The following is a 17213-nucleotide window of genomic DNA, read 5'->3' as shown; positions in this document are numbered from 1 at the left end:
CGGGATTAGACGGGAGCAGGAGAGGAAAGCACCGAGCATCCCCCGGCTCAGACGCCCCCGGGGCAGCGGGGAGGGGGTGTCGGTGTCATTCACCCCCTGTCCGTGTGCGAGCGGCTCTGGCCGCCCGGAGCGGGGCTGAGCGTGCAGCCGGGGCTCAGAGCAGCGGGAGGGAGGCGCTCGGGGGAATCAGTCAGGTGTGGACGAGGTATGAGGGGAGGCAGGGATGGAGCCGCACTCGTGACAGCGGTGCCGAGCGCTCACGCGCATCCCTCCTCCCGCCGAGATGCAGCAGGGCCGGCCATCCCTCTGCTGCGTCTCCACCATCCGCAGCTCGCAGGGACCACCCGAGCCAGGTGAGGGCTCTTCAGGGCATGGCCGGGGGGCTGTGGGGCCGGCGGGCGTGGGGGGAGATGCTGCGTGAGCGTTCCTGGCGGGAGGGCACAGCCGCAGGCTTGGCGGAGAGGGGCGGAGGGGATGGAGGGCGGCTGGTTGCTCCTGGGGATGCTGTGGCTGCTCCCTGTGCAGGGCATGGAAAGAAGAGCCAGTGCTGGATGTCACCCCCTTGTCCCTGCATGGAGCCAGCCCAGGGCTGTCCTGACACGGGGCTCCTCTGTCCCCATCCTTTCCTTGCTCCAAAACGCTCCCGCATGCCCTGCTCTCACTCCCTACCGTCCCATGTCAGGTGCTGCCAGGTGATTGGAAAGTTGGGATGCAAGGGCTGGGCTGGGGAAACTGAGACTGTGGAGGAGCTGCTGGAGCCAGGGCCTCTGGGCTGCAGAGCAGCCACTGCCTGCTCCCATGCACAGCCATGCCCCCAGAGCTCCCAGAGCTGCCTTTCTTCCTGGTTCATTTTTCCTTCCCACTTTCACCCCTCTTTCCCATCTGCTCCCACTCCTGGGGTTGCCTCCATCAGAGTTTGCTGCAGGAGCAGAGATGCCCATGTCCTGCTGCTGGAGGCAGCTGCTCCATGGCTCCCTATGGATTTGGGTCCTGCTGATGGCCAGATCCTCCTTCCCTCCGCTTCCTGTAGCAAGCCCTGGCACAGCTGAAGGACACAATTCGGGCAGCAACCCCTCCAGACCTGCCAGGTTTATATCTGCCACAGCACCCAGTGGGATGGGCAGGTTCCAGCTCAGAGGTGTCCCAGCACAGCTGCAGTGCTCAGGGTGACAGGGACAGCACAGTGGCACCTCAGACATCCCAGGCTGGAGGGAGCACAGCCCGCTCTGGTCCTCACCCGACAGGCCCAGGGTGTCTGAGACTGCTGGAAGTCACCCAGGACAGGCACAGAGACCACCCCTACCAGTCCTGCCTCTGTTCCCCACTGAGCCTCTCCATGGATCTCCCTCCACCTTGTTTTCTCTAACATCACTTCCCCAGCCATCAGACAGGTCCCCTGCCTCAGCTTCCCCATGGCAATGCTTCCTGCTGGGTGTGTTTAAGAAACAGCACTGTGTGATGTGGTCTGGGTATCCTGGGACAACCCTTTTTTTCTCTATTTTGACTTTTTTTTGGTCAGTTGTTCTCCTATTGCACAAAGGTGTACTTGAATGGGCTCTTTGAAACCTCTTCCCTCGTAAAACCTGCTAATTAAGAAAATGAGCTGCATCAGGATTTCTCCAGCCCTTCTGCTCTCCCAGAGTGGTTTGTCCTGGAAATGGGTCTCCTTTGGGTGCTGCTCTGCTCTTAGGGGTGGTTCATGACTTGCCTGGCTCCCTGTGGTGGGAGCAGGTGAGCTGGGGGATGCTCCAGTCTTTGCCTCTGCAGATCAGAGCTGCTTATGTCAAGCTGTCTGGCTTTTATCCGGAGCAGCCAGAGCGTGAGCCCCTAATACCCACTCACCCTCCTCCTGTGCCAGCTGGGGCCCTTCAGCCCCCCTCAAAGGAAAGCTTTGCAACCTCATTGTAACCCCAACACCCCCAGCTTGTTAAAACACAAGGAATTGGATTTTAATGACCTTTCTGAGTCCCATCCAAATCAGGATATCCTATGATTCTATGAATAAGGGACAAAAAGCACTTGTTGTGGGTAAATGTCTGTTTGTGGTCGTTATTGAAGGGCTGGTGTGTGTTTGGCCATGTAGCTGTCCCCAGGTACCCATGGCCTGTGCTGGGGGAACTGCCTGCATTCTCTGCTCCCCTTCCCTCGGTGGTGGCTGTTTGCTGCCAGCCTGGGCCATGGGATGCAGCTGCCCTGGGCCTCCTCCCGGTCCCTGTCCCGGCAGGGTGGCAGTGAAAAGCAGGAGGTTCTCACCACGTGTTGGGGATCAGCTGCAGGTCCTGTGTCTGCTCGGCTGGCGGGTGTCAAAACAAGCGTCGCTCGTGAGGGGTTTGTGTGGGCAAACATCTCGTCGGGCGCCTGCTGGATCCCAGCGCCAGCTGGCGTTCCTGGGCTGGTGGATTTTCTTCTTGGCAATGGGGAAGGAAGGCAGGAACGGGGAGTTTTTGGAGAGAAGGGCCCACAGCCCGAGTAGAAAAAGGGTAGAAAAGGCACTTTTGGGTGCCCCGGAGTGGGATGGATGGGCACCACGGCCGTCTCTCACCCCCCTTCCCTCTGCAGCCGCCGCTGCCGCCTCTGCTCACTTCAGCTTCTGCCGCAGCCTCCTGGAGCACACGGTGTCGGCCGAGAACCTGAGCTACCGCCTGCAGCGCGCCGCGGGCAGCAGCCTCACCTGGCACGACGGCCGCAGCCAGCGCCCCGACGGCCCCGGGCGCACCGTCAAACTCCTGCGGCAGCCGGGCACCGAGGGCTCGCAGGTACCCACACACACCCCGGGTGTGCCCAGGGAACACAGCTCCTTGTGTCTGCCAGACCCCTGCAGGTACCCACATCCCCTGGGTGTGCCCAGGGAACACAGTGTGTGCCAGACCCCGTGCAGGAGTATCCCCTGTCCCTGCAGGATCAGGCCTTCAGATCGTGCTTTGCTTGAAGTCCTCGTGATTGCTGGGTGTTTAGTTATAGTGACATGTAAACATCATCATGTGTTTTCACCAGGCCTCGTGCTGTGCTGGGGTGAGCTCTCTGTGTCACCTCCCCTCTGTGCATCACCTGCCCTCCCACCTGCAGATGGGACTTAAAACCATTTTGCATTAAGTATGCCAGGACCAAAATCCTTATAATGCCTTAAAATCACTTGCGTGTGTCTCTTAGCCAGGTTTGGACCATCGTCTTCCTGAAATTTGACAATTTTATTTTATTGTACTATGGATTTTGTTGTACTATGACAATTTGATTTTATCGTACTATGGAGGCTGTGAGCCAAAGATTTCCCTCCCTTCACTGCTGCACAGACATAGGAAGGAATATCATCCCTGCAGGTAGCTCCTGCTGCTTCCCAGCCCCTCCTTAACACCCTGGGAATCAGGTTCAGAGTGGCACATCCAGACTGTGAATGCTGGAAAGAAAAGAGGGGAAATCCAAATCCAAATCCAGCTGCCAGCATGGAGATGCTTTTGTATCACAGGGCCTCCTGTCTGGTTTGGCTTCAGAAGGGAGCAGGGACCCCACAGGGATGGGTATGGTCGTGATGCTCTCAGGAGCAGCAGCTCCAGGACAGACAATGTCCCATGTGCTGGTGGCACTGTCCCATCACCTCCAGGTGGCTCCTGAATGGGGACACACCAGCAACCCTCCAGCTGCCAGCTGCGGCTTATCATGGTTCTCCTCCTCCACCTCTATGTGCTGCCCAGGAGGATTTAATGAAAGGCTCTTAATTTGCCATAAGCAAAGAAAAATGCCAGAGCGAAGGGAGGAGATACAAGTTGCTCCTTGCAGTGCCCCCGGTTCCCCCAGCCACTCCTGCCTTCCTGCCAGAGCAGCCTCCCAGCCTTCCTGCCTGCTCTCCTCCACATCGGCGCTCGATATTCACGGCTGAGAGTTCATCAGAGAGACAGCGCGGCTCAGCCGGCTGGAAAACAAACCCACGGTCCCTTTACACCTCCCCTGCCCCTCTGGGCTCACTTGGGGACCCTCCATGGGGAGGGGGGATGCACGCCGAGCAGGCAGCGCGGGCTTTGGGGATGCTGGGACGGTCCCCGGTGCAGGCGGTGTGTGATGAGCGATGTGCGTGCAGCCGTGTGCGTGCCCAGGGAAATTGCCGCTTGTTTGTCACCTCTTCCCCCGTGCCTCGGAGGGTTAGTTGGATAATAGCTGTGGGAAGCCCGCGGGAAGCTCCCGGGAAGATGGTTGTTATTCCCCCCAGCCCCTCCGCTTCTCATCATCGCTCGTTAGTGAATGCAGAGCAATCGCCGCCTCCTCCTCCTCCTCCTCCTCCTCGTCCCCACGGCACACTCGGGCGCGCTCAGCCGAGTGTGAAGGAGCCGCAGCCGACGTGGGCTGGGGCTGCTCCCGCAGGCAGGGATGTGTCTGCTGGAGCCGGGTTGTCCCCCAAAGGTGAGCGTCTGGTTCAGAAACTGAATCCTGGGTATTGTCTATTGGATTTTCCATCATTTGGAGACGGACTCCTTGCTTATTAACGCACAGCCTCCCAACTTTGCCTTCTTCCCTCTTGCTTGGATGTTCCCAACGAGCTCTGCTTGAGGAACAGTTCCTTTCCAAGCTCAAAGGCTCCCCTGGGCACAGGCAGCAGCCCCAGCAGGCTGGCCATGCTCCGTGGCAATGCCTGGCACGGGGCAGGGAGCACATCCAGCCCAGCTGCCCTCCACTGCCTCCTCTGCAGCATCCCTCAGGAATGTGCCAGTAGTTTCAGTGACTGCGGGATGTCTGGAGTCCCTCTTACACTAATTATCCCGCTCCTCTATTAGACATGCTTAATTAGCCAGCGTTCACAGGCAGAGGTCGGTGTTGGCACACCGTGGGCCACACGTTGCCGACCTTTCCAGTGCATCAGCTGCTATTCCTGCCCTGTCCCCGCCGTGCCTGGGCCATGGGTGAGCCCTGGCAGTCCAATTTCCTTCTGTTGTGGGAAGCAGGGATGCCTTTTCCACCCCAATTTGCTGTGATCCAGCCCAGGACAGTCCCAGCATCTTGGGCACAAGTGAATGCTTTGGAGCAGCAATGTTTGCTGGTGCTGCTCAAGAATGGAGTCTCAGCATCAGCAGCAGTGGAGAGCTCACCAATCTTTCCTGGGTGCTAAAAGCAGAGAAAGGGGAGTTCCTGCATCCTCCAGCCCATTTCCCCGCCAGCCTGGAAGATGCCCTAGGAGAAGCAGCCTTGCTCCCTGGGCAGCCACAGCTCAAGATATGTGATTTGCTCTGTATAAGTCCAGGCTGCAACAACCTTGTGAGGCCAGAGTGGCTGTGATGGGGGAGAGAAAATGGAGCTGCCAAGTGGCTCAGGGTGACACTGGGTGGCTCAGAATGAGACTGGCCAGTGCAGCAGACAGCTGGAGGGAGGGAAGGTGGGGTGGAGGGATGCTGCCAGAGAAGCCCCCTCTCCCTGTGGGCATAGCTTGGTACTGTGCTTGGCACAGCTCAGCAGGTGCTGGAGGTGGCCAGGGCACACTGGGGTGCTGGGGACTGTGGCCCTGCTTTATCCTGGGTGTCTCTGAGCACAGCAGCACCCCAGGAACAACTGTAGGATTCAGAGGTGGCCTTGGACACCTGCAAGGCTGCAGGACCTTGTTGTGACCAGTCAGCTCAGGGTTGAGGGGGTTGAGAGGGAGAGAAAGGGAGAGTCCTTCCTACTCCAGGGCACAGGCTGGCTGCTGGCTGCTTTCCTGGGGAATTCTGGTGGGGATGAGTTCACACCAGCACCAACATCTGGTGGGGATGTCTTTGCACCAGTTCCTACTCTCCTCCAGGATCTCACTGGCTGCATCCCCACTGAGAGCTTCCAGCAAATGCCCATCTCTGCCTGGTGAGATGGGGACCCTGAGGACCCCAGGACATCTCCTGAGCCTGTGCAATGTTCTGCTGGGCTGGATAATATGTAGGGGAGGGGAGTTGGGTCCTGCAGCAGGAGGCCTGGGAAGTTTAAGGTGTTGGGTCTATATACGGCAGGACAATCAACTTGACCTCCCATCCCCACTCTCTGTGCCTCCCTTACTGGTTCCTCTGGTTTCAGGGTGAGCCTAGAGACTCCAGAGGGTGTGGAGCCAAAGTCTGCCAGCGTCACCACAATCCTATGCAGCCAGCCAGCATCTCCCCCATCCCCATGCACTGATTTCTGTTTTCCTCCTCCCAGGATTGAGTCCCACTAACACTCTCCCCTCCCACTCCCTCAGGTCCGTGGTTGTGACCACTATGGCATCTACCACACCAGCCCCACGCTGGGCAGCCTGGTCAAGCCAGTGGTGCTGTGGACCCAGCAGGATGTGTGCAAATGGCTGAAGAAGCACTGCCCACACAATTATCTCATCTACGTCGAGGCGTTCTCCCACCACGCCATCACAGGTACAGAGTGCCCTCTAGACCATTTGCCATTAGCATGTGCTCCTGGGAATGGCTGTTTGGACATTGAGGGTTCAGAAGATGGACGTGCCCCCCATTTCTGTCCCCTCTCCCCATGAGATGCAGCCAGGGTGAGAGCAGGGGACACAGTGACACTGACCCAGGCTGGGCAGGAGGCATCTGCCAACAGGGTGAGCTCCAGGACAGGCTGGAGATTCTTTATTAAATTGGTTTATAAGACAGGGAAGAGTCTTCTCATCACCTAGTTAATACAATAATAGTATTATTAATTTTTTTTAAATACTAAAAAATTTTTGCAGAAGAGAAAAATCTCTGCCCAGTTGGAGTCCAAGTTTCAAAGGTCTTTGTCGAGGTCCAAATCCAACTCCCAATCAAGCAGACTCACCTCTAGGATCTGCTCCCTCCCCTTTGCTCCCTGGGGACAGTGGCTTTGACCTCTGTGTAAGAGCATCATTCCAGCCCAACTTCAATATGTTCAAGGCCAGACTGAGCTCTGCCAGGGCCAGGGGACGGTGGCAGGGAAGTGAGGGCAGGAGCTGCCTGGGGGAGATGAGAAATCCTAATGCAAAAGCTCAGCCAGCCCTTGCTCAGGCAACAAAGGCAGAATTAGTGAGTGTATGCTGTAAAGCAAGGACAAAAGCTGGTTTAAAATCCCTCCTGTAATAGCCCCAGACTGGAGGGAAGTGGCTCGGTGGGGACTGGAGCACTAATGCATTGTGATGGGCACCCCTATTCATTGCCCCAGGACCAGCAGCCCTGTGTGGGAACCCTGTGCTCAGAAAACATCTCCTCATCTGGGAGGTGGAGCAGAGAATAAAAAGCTGCTGCCTGCGGGGATGGGTTACAGGATTGTGCTGCTGATACCTGGCAGAGGCTGGGGACATGAGCTGCCACCCGGCGCTCTCTGAAAGGGAGGTCACAAACCAGAACGGAAGGGACCTGAAAGCTCATCTCGTTCCACACCCTTGCCATGGGCAGGGACACCTTCTGCTAGAACAGGTTTCTCTAAGCCTTCTCCAGCCTGGTCTTGGACACCTCCAAGGATGGGGCAACCTGTGCCAGGGCCTCACTGCCCTCACAGGGATGAATTATTTCCCAACACCCAGTTTAACCCTATCCCCTGCCAGTCCTTCCCCCTCCCTCCTGTCCCTCCACGCACTATGCAGGCAGTGAGAGAGCACTCCCTCCTCAATCCTTCATGCTGATGGGTTCTCCTTTGTGCTGACCTTTCCTGGGATCATCCCCCCCTCTTTGGGCTGGTGGGGCACTGAGCCACTCGGTGTTTGCAGGCCGGGCGCTGCTGCGGCTGAACGGGGAGAAGCTGCAGCGCATGGGGATCGCGCTGGAGGCGCAGCGCCAGGAGCTCCTGCAGCAGGTCCTGCAGCTCCAGGTGCGCGAGGAGGTGCGGAACCTGCAGCTGCTCAGCCAAGGTAGGGCCTATAGGGTAGCCCAGAGCTGGCTGTGGCACAGGGATGGGTTGTGGGGCCATTCAGGGAGCACAGGGGGAGTTGGGATGCGCAGGGCCAGGCTGCCACACGCAGCCCAAAATCCGTCAGTGGCCCTGTGCATGGAAGGGAAGAGATTCTCTGGGGATGGTGGTGGGTGAGCTGCGACGTGCCACCCTGCAGGCTGTTTATTCCTTCCTCTCCCACCTTGTTCCAGCTTCTTTTGGAAATGTCTCCTAGCTGATCCGTCTGTTTGGCAGATTGCACCAACACTGTGAACCGAGCTCCGCTGGGATGGGCTGTGCATCGCCGATACGAGACCTGAGCCACACGCTTGGAATAAGAAGAGACAGCTTCCCAGACACTCCAGGGCTCCTCTCCTGCTTCTTCCTTCTCTTTCTTTTAAAGGAACACATTCCTGTGCAGGGGTGGAAGGTTTCTTCCAGCAGACACGGCTCTTGGCTGGAGGAAAATCAGCAAACCAGCTGCTGGGACAGATGATGAACTTCCATCCACCTGAGCCTGACGGTTCACAGGGAAAGAGATGGAAAAAAGGAGATGGCAAAAGGCAGGGCTCAGCACTGTGGAGAAAGGGAATGCTGTGATTCCAGGGACAGCTTGGAGCCATGTGCAGGACACTGAAGCATTATGCACTTGGGCAACATCCCAGCACCCAGCAAATCGTGTCCATGCCTTGGAGCTTATTTAGGGAGCTTTGGTTTCCTCATCAGACTGGGCTGCCTTCCAGTGGCCGGGGAGGTGACGTTATCGGTAGCAAATAAGATGATACAACCAGCCAAAAAATTCACAGCGGGGCCAAGACCCCAGCACCCAGCTCCACTTGGTGAGTTAAAAAGGGAGCTGAGTCATCAGAGCTGGAAAATCTGCAAGTGAAAGCAGGCTGGATGCACCAGGAGGGTGCCACGGCTGGGAGGAAGCTGTGCCAAGAGCTCATCCTTCATCAGCAGGCAGAGGGAGAGCCCATGCAGGGCTGGGGGCAGCAGGCTGGGGTGCTGCTGGGTGGTTGTGGGGCTGGGGGAACACTGGGTGCCCCAGCTCCCATCCTGGTCCTGCTCTGCTCCATGGTCCCGCCAGCTCTCAGAGCTGTGCTCATCCAGGCATTGGCAGGTTCCTGTGCTGACCTCCTGCCAAGGGCTGGTGATGGTGCCACCAAAGCCAGGCACCTTCCTGATGACCTTCACCATCATTACAGTCAAAGTGTTTGCTGTCAGGTCCCCATCTCCCAAACTCTCCCATACAGAGCTACAGATTGCCCTTGTGGGTAGATAAGGAAAATCCATGTGTAAATCAGGATTTTGGGCCAGGGTGGATGCTGTCACCTCCCCACATTCCACCTCAAGTGATGAGGGTAGGGCTGTGGGTCATGGGGGTCCAAAAATAGCAGCCCCAAACCCCCTGGGGCACTGGGATGTGGAGGCAGGTCACGGTGCTCCTTGGCTGGGCACCCTCCTGCCTGCTTCTCTGCTGGTAATAAATTAGAGACTGTTATTTTAACTCACTGCTCTTCTGACTCTTCCCATACCTGAACCTGCCCTGTGAGTTTGGTCCTTCCAGTCCTTCCTGGGGATTCCCAGGAGATGTCTACAGCCCTAAATCCCTCCATGCAAGGCTGAACATCTTCCCTCTCTGCCTGTGGGTCAGGGGTCTGTGACCCTCAGCTCTGTCTGCAGGGAAGCAGCTCCAGGTCTTTGCTGTGTGTACCCCAGAACACAGGAATTAGAATTTCCTCCTCATTCCACACTGACCTTTTCTAACATGCAGCAAAATTTGCTCTTCTCACCTCACCAGAGACTCACGAGCAACAGAGCTCGGAGAATTTACTGAGTTTAAAGACAAAGAAAAAGAAGCCAGGAAAAAGCCCATCTTGCCCTGATGGGGTTTGTTTGTGTCCTGGTGGGACAGTGGGAGCTGTGGGGAGGCAGGGGGAGCTGTGGGGTGATGAAGGGCCAGAAGCCCAAAGAGCAGAACACTGCAGGTGTGTGCACATCGTTAGAGGGAGACGCTGAGCTTCTCTCCAGAGCCTGGGAGCTGCACGGGGGAAATGCCTTCTCCAGGCTCCAGCTGGGCTCATGCAGTGAGCTGGTGGAGATCTGGCCTGGAACGCAGCTGGGGTGCACAGAACAGTGCTGGGGCTGCCCTGGACCCTCTGGAAAAGGAAGGGTTTTCCCCAGATCCTGCCCCAAAGCCTGGCTGCCCTTTGTTGTGCTCCTGAGGATGGTCTGGCTCTCTCCAGCCCCTCAGCATGGAAGAAAGGAGGCACAGAAGAAAGCAGAAACCTGACCTATTGCACTCAGCCAAAGCCCCAGACATGATCCCTGTTTGGGTATCTTTCTGAGACCCACCAGCACAGGATGAGGTGGAGGAGCAGTGTGAAAAAATGTTCCCAGGGCTGGCAGGACGATGCTGTCCTGCCCCCAGTCCCCTGCTCTGTCTTTGCTCTGATGAGGGTGGTGATAGTGAGAGCAGAGCATCTTGGCAGACTGGCTCTGAACTACTGCTCTGGCAGTGTCTGGTGCCACCTAATGCCCATGGCTTGTCCAAGGGACACCCAGGACTCTGCCCAAGGCAGCAGGAATGCATCCAGGACAGCCCTGACAGGGTTTTGACTTCTGTAGCACTGGGCATACAGCAAAATGAATCTGCATGGTGGATCAAAGGAAGGACAGTCCTCCTCATGAGTGAGAATTTGGGGTGGTGAGTATTGCACCAGGACCCTGGGAACTGGGGGCAGATGCTGCTCAGGATCCTCTCAGACTGAGGCATAGTTTGGTCACTCCTCATCTTTGGCCGAGCAAGAAAAATACCTTCTATTTGTCCAGCACTTATCTGCCAGTGATATTCCAGGCACTGCCCCAAAACAAACAGGGCCGACAATGAAACACAGATGAATCAATTCATGCAATATTAAAACCAGACAACAATTAAAGTAAACAGAAAACACCAGCAAGCATCAGTCAGTCCCCTGCAGCAGGCAGGAGGATACAGGCAGCACCACTGGGGCACAGGGGCAGGCAATGGCCACACAACTCCTGGCTCTGATAGATTTTTTTGCCATTTTATTTGGTGGAAAATCTTTTGAATAAGAGAGCCAATGTGTCACCAGCATCAGGAGTTATGTTCAGCACCTTCTTAGAAAGGAATAATCCAGCAACTCCCTCCCAGTGGCAGAGGCAGTTTGCAGATTCCAGCAAGGTTTTCAAGCAGAAAATAAAAAAGCCAGCAGAAATGCCCATAGAAAATGCATGCAAATTTGTCTGAGTAATTACTGAGCTTGATGATGTAAACACCTCCCGCTCTGAAGCGCTGCTGATTGTGGCTCTGATGCAGGGAATGCTCCCCTTCCCTCCAACCCTGAAATTCACAGTGGGTGCTGACATTAACAGTGCGTGCTGGAATTCACAACCTGTGCTGTCCCTGGCTGAGCGGGGTGGGAGGACACGGAATGCTGGGCACAGAGGTGACAGTGCCTGCCCCTGGCTCTGCTGAGGTGCAGCTGGTTTAAATTGGAATGTCTGTCCCCAGAGGTTTGCATTCTCCATCTAATTAGGACCCATCATCCCACCAGGGCACAGGGAGGATTACAAACCACCCCAAGGCATTGGGGCAGCTTGACATGAGCAACAAGTGCTGGCAGCCCAGTGAGCCAACCCTGCCCTGGGCTGCATCCCCAGCACCATGGCAGCAGGGAGAGGGGTTTGTCCTTCCCTTCTCTGCTCAGGAGGGACCCCACATGCAGCACTGCTTCGAGTTCTGGGGATGCCAACCTCAGAAGGTTGTGGAGCTGCTGGAGTGAGTCCAGAATATGAACCCAAAGGTGCTCCAAGGGCTGGAGCACTGCTGCAATGAAGACAGGCTGAGAAATATGGGGTTGATAAACCTGGAAAAGAGAAGGTTCTGGTGAGATCTTAGAGCCACTTTCAATGCCTAAATGAGCTGAATTACTTTGAACAAGAGCCTGAAGTGACAGGACAAGGGGGAATGGCTTTAAACCAGCAGAAGCCAGGGTTAGGTTGGATATTAGGAAGAAATTCTTCCCTGTGAAAGTGGTGAGGCACTGGCACAGGCTGCCCAGAGTAGCTGCGGCTGCCTCATCCCTGGAAGGGCTGCCTGGGTGCTGCCCCAAGTCAGAGCATCCCAGGGAAGAGTGAAGTGCCAGCATGTGGCAGGGGCACAGTGAAACAGCCACTCCTGGGATGCTCCAACAGCCACATCCCAGCTCTGGCACAGCTCCCTCTGCCTCATCCACAGCCCTGCTCCCCATCCCACTGCCTGGTGCTGGAGGACACGACAGGGCTTGGGAACACACACACAGAGTCCTGCAGCAATGGCAGCAGAAGTCTTCTGCTCTGGTATGTTCTTGCTGCACATCCAGGACTAATCAATCTTGATTTATTGCTAATGAACTTGAAAACAGTGTTGGGATGGATCAGGTGCCACTCAGGGTGAGATGGATAATATAATTAAGATTTCCTCAAAGGTCCCGTTTTTCTTACCTTGTTAATTAAGCTGATGTGGTGCCCTCCATGCAGAATACGTAATGAGAGGCTGCCAAGACAGAGCTGGCTGTTAATGGGAGGTGATGCAGGAGGAAATGCTGGCTTGGCAGGGCTGGAGACATTTGGGCAGCTCTTTGGTGGCTTGGTCCCCCAGAGCAGCCAGGAGCTGATCTCTGCTGAGAACTCAGCACATGCTTTGCACAAATCCGTTTGGAGCCCACAGGGCAGAGTGTGCAGTCACAGGTGGAGATGGATGGGTTAATCCTGCTTGGGATAGGCTGAGCATCATCGCAGAGCACACCAAAGCACAGCCCCGGGTGTGGGACAGGGCATTTCCTGCAGGAATCCATGAGCAGCCCCGAGCAGCAGCTCTCCCTCAGGGCTGCAGCCTGTGGTGCAGGGAGGAGGGGAAGCTGCTCACTCCCCATGGCCCAGGCACGTTTTTGGTACTTGCACTGGTGGTGACTTATGACAATGAATTAATGGCCTCTTAATAAGGGTGACACTTTCCTTAATTAGAAAGTATCAGAGCAGGGATAATTGCTTCATTTCATTTTGTTCCCCTGTATTACTTCCTTCATTTTTGGTCCTCATTCTCGGCTGCTGGATGCCCTCTGAACGCTCTGCTTCCCCAGAGCCAGGAACACTCCCAGGGACTGTGGGCATGGCACAGAGGCAGGAAGGATAGAGAGAAGTGGGTGTGGGTATGGCTGTGGAGATTTCATTGAGACAAGGATGGAGAGGGGTGGGTGCAGACGCAGCTACAGTGCTGCTGCTTCCACCGGGGGGGTCCCAGGTTTGCAGCAGTGCCAGGTGCAGGGTTGGTGGCACATGGGACCATCTGGCAAAGCTGGAGTAAGGGAGAGGCAGCATCCCCAGGCTGGAAGCCACCAGAGAGAAGGCAGCAAGTGTTGGGAGTTGGGCAGCCCAGGGAAGGCAGCAGGACTGAGATAAAGAATTGATCCAAAACAATTGTCATTTGGGTTGACAAGGGCTGTTCCCCCACCAGGGCTCTTCCCTGGATGCAGTAGGTTTGCTGCAAAGCCAAGCTGAACATCCACAGCATTTCACTTGGGCCTTTTTTGGAAATGCAGGTTTGGGGTTTGGTTTTGGCACAACATTCCCAAGCAGCACATTTGCACAGGCTGTTACTGAGGCCTCCAGGAAAATCCTTCACACCCCCACAGAAAATTAGCCTCTTCACTTCCCATCAGAGGAGGCACTTTCTAAAACTGGGAAGGATTTGATGAAGCCACATAACTTCATCACCAGCTGCATCCCCACAGCTCCCACTGCGTCTATGGGGCTGATGGATCCCCATGGGACATGCCCCCTATGTCACCACAACCCTGTAAATTATAAAAAGCAGTCTTAGGGCTGCTGGCAGCTTTACAGCTCCAGCTCCTCCTTGAGGCAGGAGCTTTTCCCCCTTAGCCTTCCCTCTTTGCACTGCAACCATTTGGCTTTGTCGCCATATCTAAAATTGAATCTGTTTGGATTTTCTCTCGCTCTTCTTTTTTTTATTTTTTTTCCCTTTTGCTTATATTTGCTGAGTGCATTCAAGCACAGGGAGGGGGAGAAAAATAATAAAAAATCCATCAGCATAATTCCTGGCTGTGGGAGTGATGGCAGGCTCGGGTTTCCAATCAGCGGCCCGGGCTGGGAGGAGGCTGGGGCTGCCCCGGATGCTGCAGCACAAACCAGCTGCAAATCCCTCTTTGTTCGGGAATCACTCTCTTTCAGCCTCTGCACAGCCTGTCCCGAGGATGTGTGAGCATGTGGCTCCTCCAAGGGGCTTTGTCCCCCTGCCACTCCAAGGATAAAGGGGGTGCAGCAGCCGGCTGGGATCCTTTATCCCAGGATAAAGCCTTGGGAGACAGAGAATGCAGAGTCTCCCATCCTGGGTCTGGGCATCAGTCATGGCCTTTCCCTCACCCGTCTCTGTGCCTGGTGCACAAGGCTCAGCAGATGTGGGCTCCCAGTGCTCCCAGTGCTCCCAGTTCCATTAAGCATCTCACCATCCCACCAGTGGAGATGCTGGCCCTGCACAGCCATTAGTGGGAGTTTTTGGGATGTCTCCAGAGCAGTGACATGGGAAAGAGGCTCTGCAGACTCAGCATATGTTTCATTCTAACAGACTTTAGGGTCTGAAGGATGCTGCTGCAGCCCCTGGATCAGACATTGGCACAGGCTGCCCAGAGAAGCTGTAGCTGCCCCATCTCTGGAAGTGTTCCAGGCCAGGCTGGACAGGGCTTGGAGCAGTCTGGTGTAGTGGAAGGTGTCTAACTGTGATTCTAAAATGTGCTTTTAAGTTACTTTTTAAAGTGCAAATGCCTCATCAGTCAGGCTCATTCTGGGCAAGGGGCATTTTCCTGCCTCTAGATCCCATTCAGAAAACCAGATTATTTCCTGCCTTTCCTCAAAGGGCGGTTTTCACATTTGTAGAGTTTTAAACTCTTGGCCAGGTATCTTTACAAGCCAGAACTGACCCTTGTAGGGGATACCCAAATTGCTGCTGGGTTTGGGTGGAGGTCACTGTGCTGGCTGCATCTGGCAGGCACAGGACAGCTCCAGGGAGATCTGCTCAGCACCAGCACGAGAGGCTGGAGAAGCAATGTCAGGACTGCATGGAGGGTGGCAGCACCTCGCTGATACAGGCTATGTAATTGTTTTTTCCCTCATCACCTCTTCCTGGGGTCCGTATCAATTTAATTTCCATGTTCAATGGCTTGGGCTGTTTCATCCCTGCTGCCAAGCACCTTCTCCAGCATCCACAGCTGCAGTGTGTGCCTGGCTGCTGCTCCTTGGCCTCCTCCTGCCTCGGGTGGTGGGAACAGTGGGGACAGTGGGAGCAGTGACCAGGGGGCTAGAGCACTGGGGAATAACGACGTGCACCCCTCCACAGCATCGTGCTGGTCTGCAAGGATGAGCTCTGATCCACAATCCACCTCTGCAGGAAAGTTACCGCGCAAGAGGGGATGTGATGGTTTCCTGTGAGCACATGGAGGAAGGCAGCACTGCTGCCCCTGTTGCTCTTCCTCCTCCTCCTCCTCCTCTTGCCTTTCCCAGCACAGCTCTGCCTGTGAAACAAAGCCCTCCTCAGCATCTGCTTAACATTTGCTGCTCTTTTCAAGTCCATCCCTTGGCCCGCTCTGCTCAGCAGAGCCTGAAAATAACAACAGTGGGTGCCTTTCTATTGCATAATTTCAGGGGTTTGTTCCTCACCCAGCCAGTAGCTGCCTGCTCTCCTTGCCCCTGTCTAACCCAGCATGGCCAAACTCCCTATCTCCCCTCATCTTCATCCCCTCCTGGAGATGCAAATCTGCCCTTTGTGGGTGCAGAAAATGGACATGGTGGCACCTTTGCACACATGGAACAGCTGCCAGGATGAGCGATGGGCAATGTTTACTGCGAGGAGGGGACCTCGAAGGTGCTGAAGGCGCTGCCTGGTCTCAGCGAGCACGTGGAGCTGCCCGAGAGCCACCCCAGCTCTCCCGGAGGCAGCTCCCTGCCTGGGAAGCGAGCCCGCCTCGGATATGCCTCATTTTATACAAAGAAGGTGGGCTGTGCCTGTCCCTCCCACCCTGCTGAGCACCCTCCGCTCCACCGATAATCATACCTAGCAATTACACCGAGATTTCCCTGCTCTCTGCAGACGTTAATTAAGCTCTTTTCCCCGCAATGGAGACAAAGAGGGGAAAACCGCGGGGAAACTCCCGGCTTGGGTTGGGCTTTTTTTTTTTGCACAACTGTGCCACAGGGCCTCCCAGCGCCCGGCAGGATCACGCACTGGCAATGGCAGGGAGGGTGGCCCTAACAGTGATTGCTCTGGGTTCTGCTCTCACCTGGCAAAATTAATATGATTTTCCCTAATTTCTGGGCTACTGCTGGATGCTGGTGTGGCTATGCATTCCTGCAGCCGGTAATCAAGGCTGGCTGTGCCCTGCAGCCCCTCCCCAGGTGCCACAGGCTCTGCAGGGGTGACATCCCAAGCCTGGAAGCTGGGAAATTGCCCCATGGACATTGCAACAGGCTCGCACGCAGCATCATTCCCAGGGGCTGGGGTGGCTTTACAAGGGGACCTGGAGCACCCTGGGTTTTGATGTGTTGATGGATGGGGAGGGCATCCTACCCGCACCTTTGCAGGCAGGATGATGAACAGGACACCCCGGAGAGAGCAATGACATACAGGACACTGCCAACACCTTGGGAGGTAGGAAGATGGGCAGGACACCCTGGAGGAAAGGATAACGAGCAGGGCACCTTGCCGGGCAGAACGACAAGCAGGTCATCCTGTCTGCATCTTGGAAAATAGAGTAAAGGGAAAGGTGTCCTGCCTCCGACCTGGAGGGCAAGATGACAGGCAGGACACTCAGCGCCTGCACCCTGGAGGGCAGGACAGGACGGCGGGCAGGACACGGTGCCCGCACCCCGGGGTGTGACAGAGGCCAGACAGCCCGGAGGTGCGGAGGGCAGCTCGGCACCCTGCCCGCATCCCGCATCCCGCATCCCGCGGAGGCAGCGCAGCGCAGCCCTGCCCGCACCGGGCTCCGGCCGCACCTGCCCAGGTCAGCCCGGTGCGGGGGGCGCTGCCCCGTCCCGCCCTCCCGGGGCGGCGCCCCCGCCCGTCCTCCCGGTGCCGATCCCGGTGCCGGTCCCGAAACCAGGCGAGGCCGGAGCGGCCCGGTGGCGGCGGTGAGGGGCGCGGGGCGGGCCGGGCCGGGCCGGGCGGGGCGGGGAGCGCGCATGAGCCGCGGCGGCGGCGGCGGCGGCGGCGGCGGCGGCGGCGAGGGGCGGGCGGGAGCGCGGCAGCGGAGCGCGGCGCCGCCGCGGGTGTGGGCGCGCCGGGAGCCCCGCACGGCGGCCCGGGGGCGGCGGGC

General features: G+C 56.7%; 1 protein-coding gene across 1 annotated transcript; it reads left to right on the top strand.

The window, feature by feature from the left end:
• The first annotated feature begins 283 nt into the window (after window positions 1-283).
• Window positions 284-8141, top strand: SAMD10 (sterile alpha motif domain containing 10). Its single transcript, XM_058814933.1, has 5 exons — window positions 284-353; window positions 2560-2756; window positions 6185-6353; window positions 7661-7801; window positions 8077-8141. The coding sequence occupies exons 1-5, from the start codon at window positions 284-286 to the stop codon at window positions 8139-8141; spliced, it is 642 nt and encodes a 213-aa protein (XP_058670916.1).
• The last annotated feature ends 9072 nt before the right edge of the window (window positions 8142-17213 follow it).

Source organism: Ammospiza caudacuta, chromosome 15 (genome assembly GCF_027887145.1).
Source record: "Ammospiza caudacuta isolate bAmmCau1 chromosome 15, bAmmCau1.pri, whole genome shotgun sequence".
Lineage (NCBI taxonomy): Eukaryota > Metazoa > Chordata > Aves > Passeriformes > Passerellidae > Ammospiza > Ammospiza caudacuta.
The sequence above is the reverse complement of the archived record's forward strand: the minus strand, read 5'-3'. Positions and strand labels throughout refer to the sequence as shown.